General features: G+C 47.1%; 1 protein-coding gene across 1 annotated transcript; it reads right to left on the reverse strand.

The window, feature by feature from the left end:
* Positions 1-445: 445 nt before the first annotated feature.
* Positions 446-1,279, reverse strand: LOC102837333 (protein FAM32A-like). The gene is made up of 2 exons (XM_006863950.1): positions 1,221-1,279; positions 446-803 (listed from the first exon to the last, which is right to left on the reverse strand). The coding sequence occupies exons 1-2, from the start codon at positions 1,277-1,279 to the stop codon at positions 446-448; spliced, it is 417 nt and encodes a 138-aa protein (XP_006864012.1).
* Between the last annotated feature and the right edge of the window lie 535 nt (positions 1,280-1,814).

Genomic DNA, 1,814 nt, shown 5'->3' on the forward strand with positions numbered 1-1,814 from the left:
TTAAGCTCCAACTAATGGGAGCTCAGAAGCGTAATGCTCACATCTGAAGGCACAGGCCACACCTGTGTTGGCTCCTCACCCTCGGAATCAGTTTTATCTGCGTGAAGAGAGCTGGCTGGTTGTCCTCTGAGGCTTAAATGCAACTCAGAGAACTAGACATTTGTATGTGGCACTTACATGCTGGATAAACTTCCAAAGTTTTCCAGTCCATGCTGAAAATATTTATCTTCTATGGGCCACTGAGAAACCAAAATTGGGTGAGAGGACAGCTAGCTTACTTTAATCAAGTTCCAGAATGGAGAGAGTTTCAAAAAGCACTGTCAGAACAGAAAATGCAAAGGCATACGTAAAGAATGTTTCTGGAAAATGCCAAAGGCACTTGACATAAACCTAACTTTGTGTTTCGCTTCCCTTTGAGGCCATGCCACGTCCATAAGGTGGGAGGCTATTTGGTCCAGCTGACTTTGGGAATGTCGGAATGCTCTGTGTGTGTGTCCGGGTGTCTGTTGAAGCCCTCCGCTCTCTGCTTGTGGGTTTTGGACGCTTTGCTCAGGATCCTTTCCATTTGCCGCGTCTTCTGCGTCTTCTGGAAGGCCACCTGGGCCGGGGTCTTCTTGTCCAGGCCGCACCGCTTCTCTTCCTCGTTCTTTTTGCTTGTTCCCATCGCTTCCAGAAGTTTTGCCTTGTCTTTGTCCTTCTTCCGCTTGGTCGTGCCGACCTCTGCGACACCTTTCAGTTTCAGGGGACCCTTCTGGACCTGCTCATAGGCTTGCCATGGTGCCTGCCGGCAAGCTATAGGTAAACTGCCCTCTTAAGTGGCCTTTTATATAATCCAATTCATTAAAGCCGGCCTACAAGCTTTCTGTATATTATACTAGTAGGCAGGGGAACCCAATATCTGCAAAACCGTCAAGCACCTTAATATTATTTCCTCTCTGTTACCCATTCAGCTTATGTTCAATCGCTATATCATAGAGCCTTGATAGTCCAAGGCTGTACATACGTCACAATCTACCTCTATCTGATTTAGCCCATGCAGAGCTCTGGCATAGTGGCTACAAATCGGGCTGCTAACCTCAAAGTCGGCAGTTCGAAACTACCAGCAGTTCCGCGGGTGAAAGATGAGGCTTTCTGGTCCCGTAAAGATTTGCAGCCTCGGAAACCCTGTGCAGGGTCGCTATGAGTCAAAACTGACTCCACGGTACTTAACAACAACATACCTCCTAAAGCCTTTCTCTCTCATCCCTGTTTCTCTGCCTTCCTCCACCTTCTTGTGCATTGCCCGCCCCCTCCTATTTATTGCCCTCCTTGTCCCCCACATTATCATACGTCTATCCCCTAATCTGTGAGTTACTTTCCCCTCCCACCCGCCCCTCTAACCTTCAAATAATTATTCTTTTAGCATGGAAATCTTTTTTCTTTTACAGTAATGGTCTTATGCAATATCTATGCCTTTGTGCCCAATTTCACTCAGCGTTGTTTCCTTTAGGTTCATTCATGTTATACAGGGTTTTGCAGGTTTATCATTATTCTTCAAGGTAGCATAGTATTTCATTGTGTGTATATACCAGAGTTTGTTTATCGATTCCATTGATGGGCACTTGTTGTTGTTGTTGTCAGGTGCCATCGAGTCGGAACCGACTCATAACGACCCCATAGCAGAACGAAGCAATGTCCGATCCTGGGCGAACCTCACTACCACCGCCACACTTGACGCCATCAGTGATGTCACCTGGCTGATCCATCTCGTTGGGGGTCTTCCTCTTTTTCTCTGACCCTCCACCTTACCCAGCATGACATCCTTCTCCAGCGAC

This window comes from Chrysochloris asiatica, unplaced genomic scaffold (assembly GCF_000296735.1).
Source record: "Chrysochloris asiatica unplaced genomic scaffold, ChrAsi1.0 scaffold00057, whole genome shotgun sequence".
In the NCBI taxonomy this organism is placed as follows: domain Eukaryota; kingdom Metazoa; phylum Chordata; class Mammalia; order Afrosoricida; family Chrysochloridae; genus Chrysochloris; species Chrysochloris asiatica.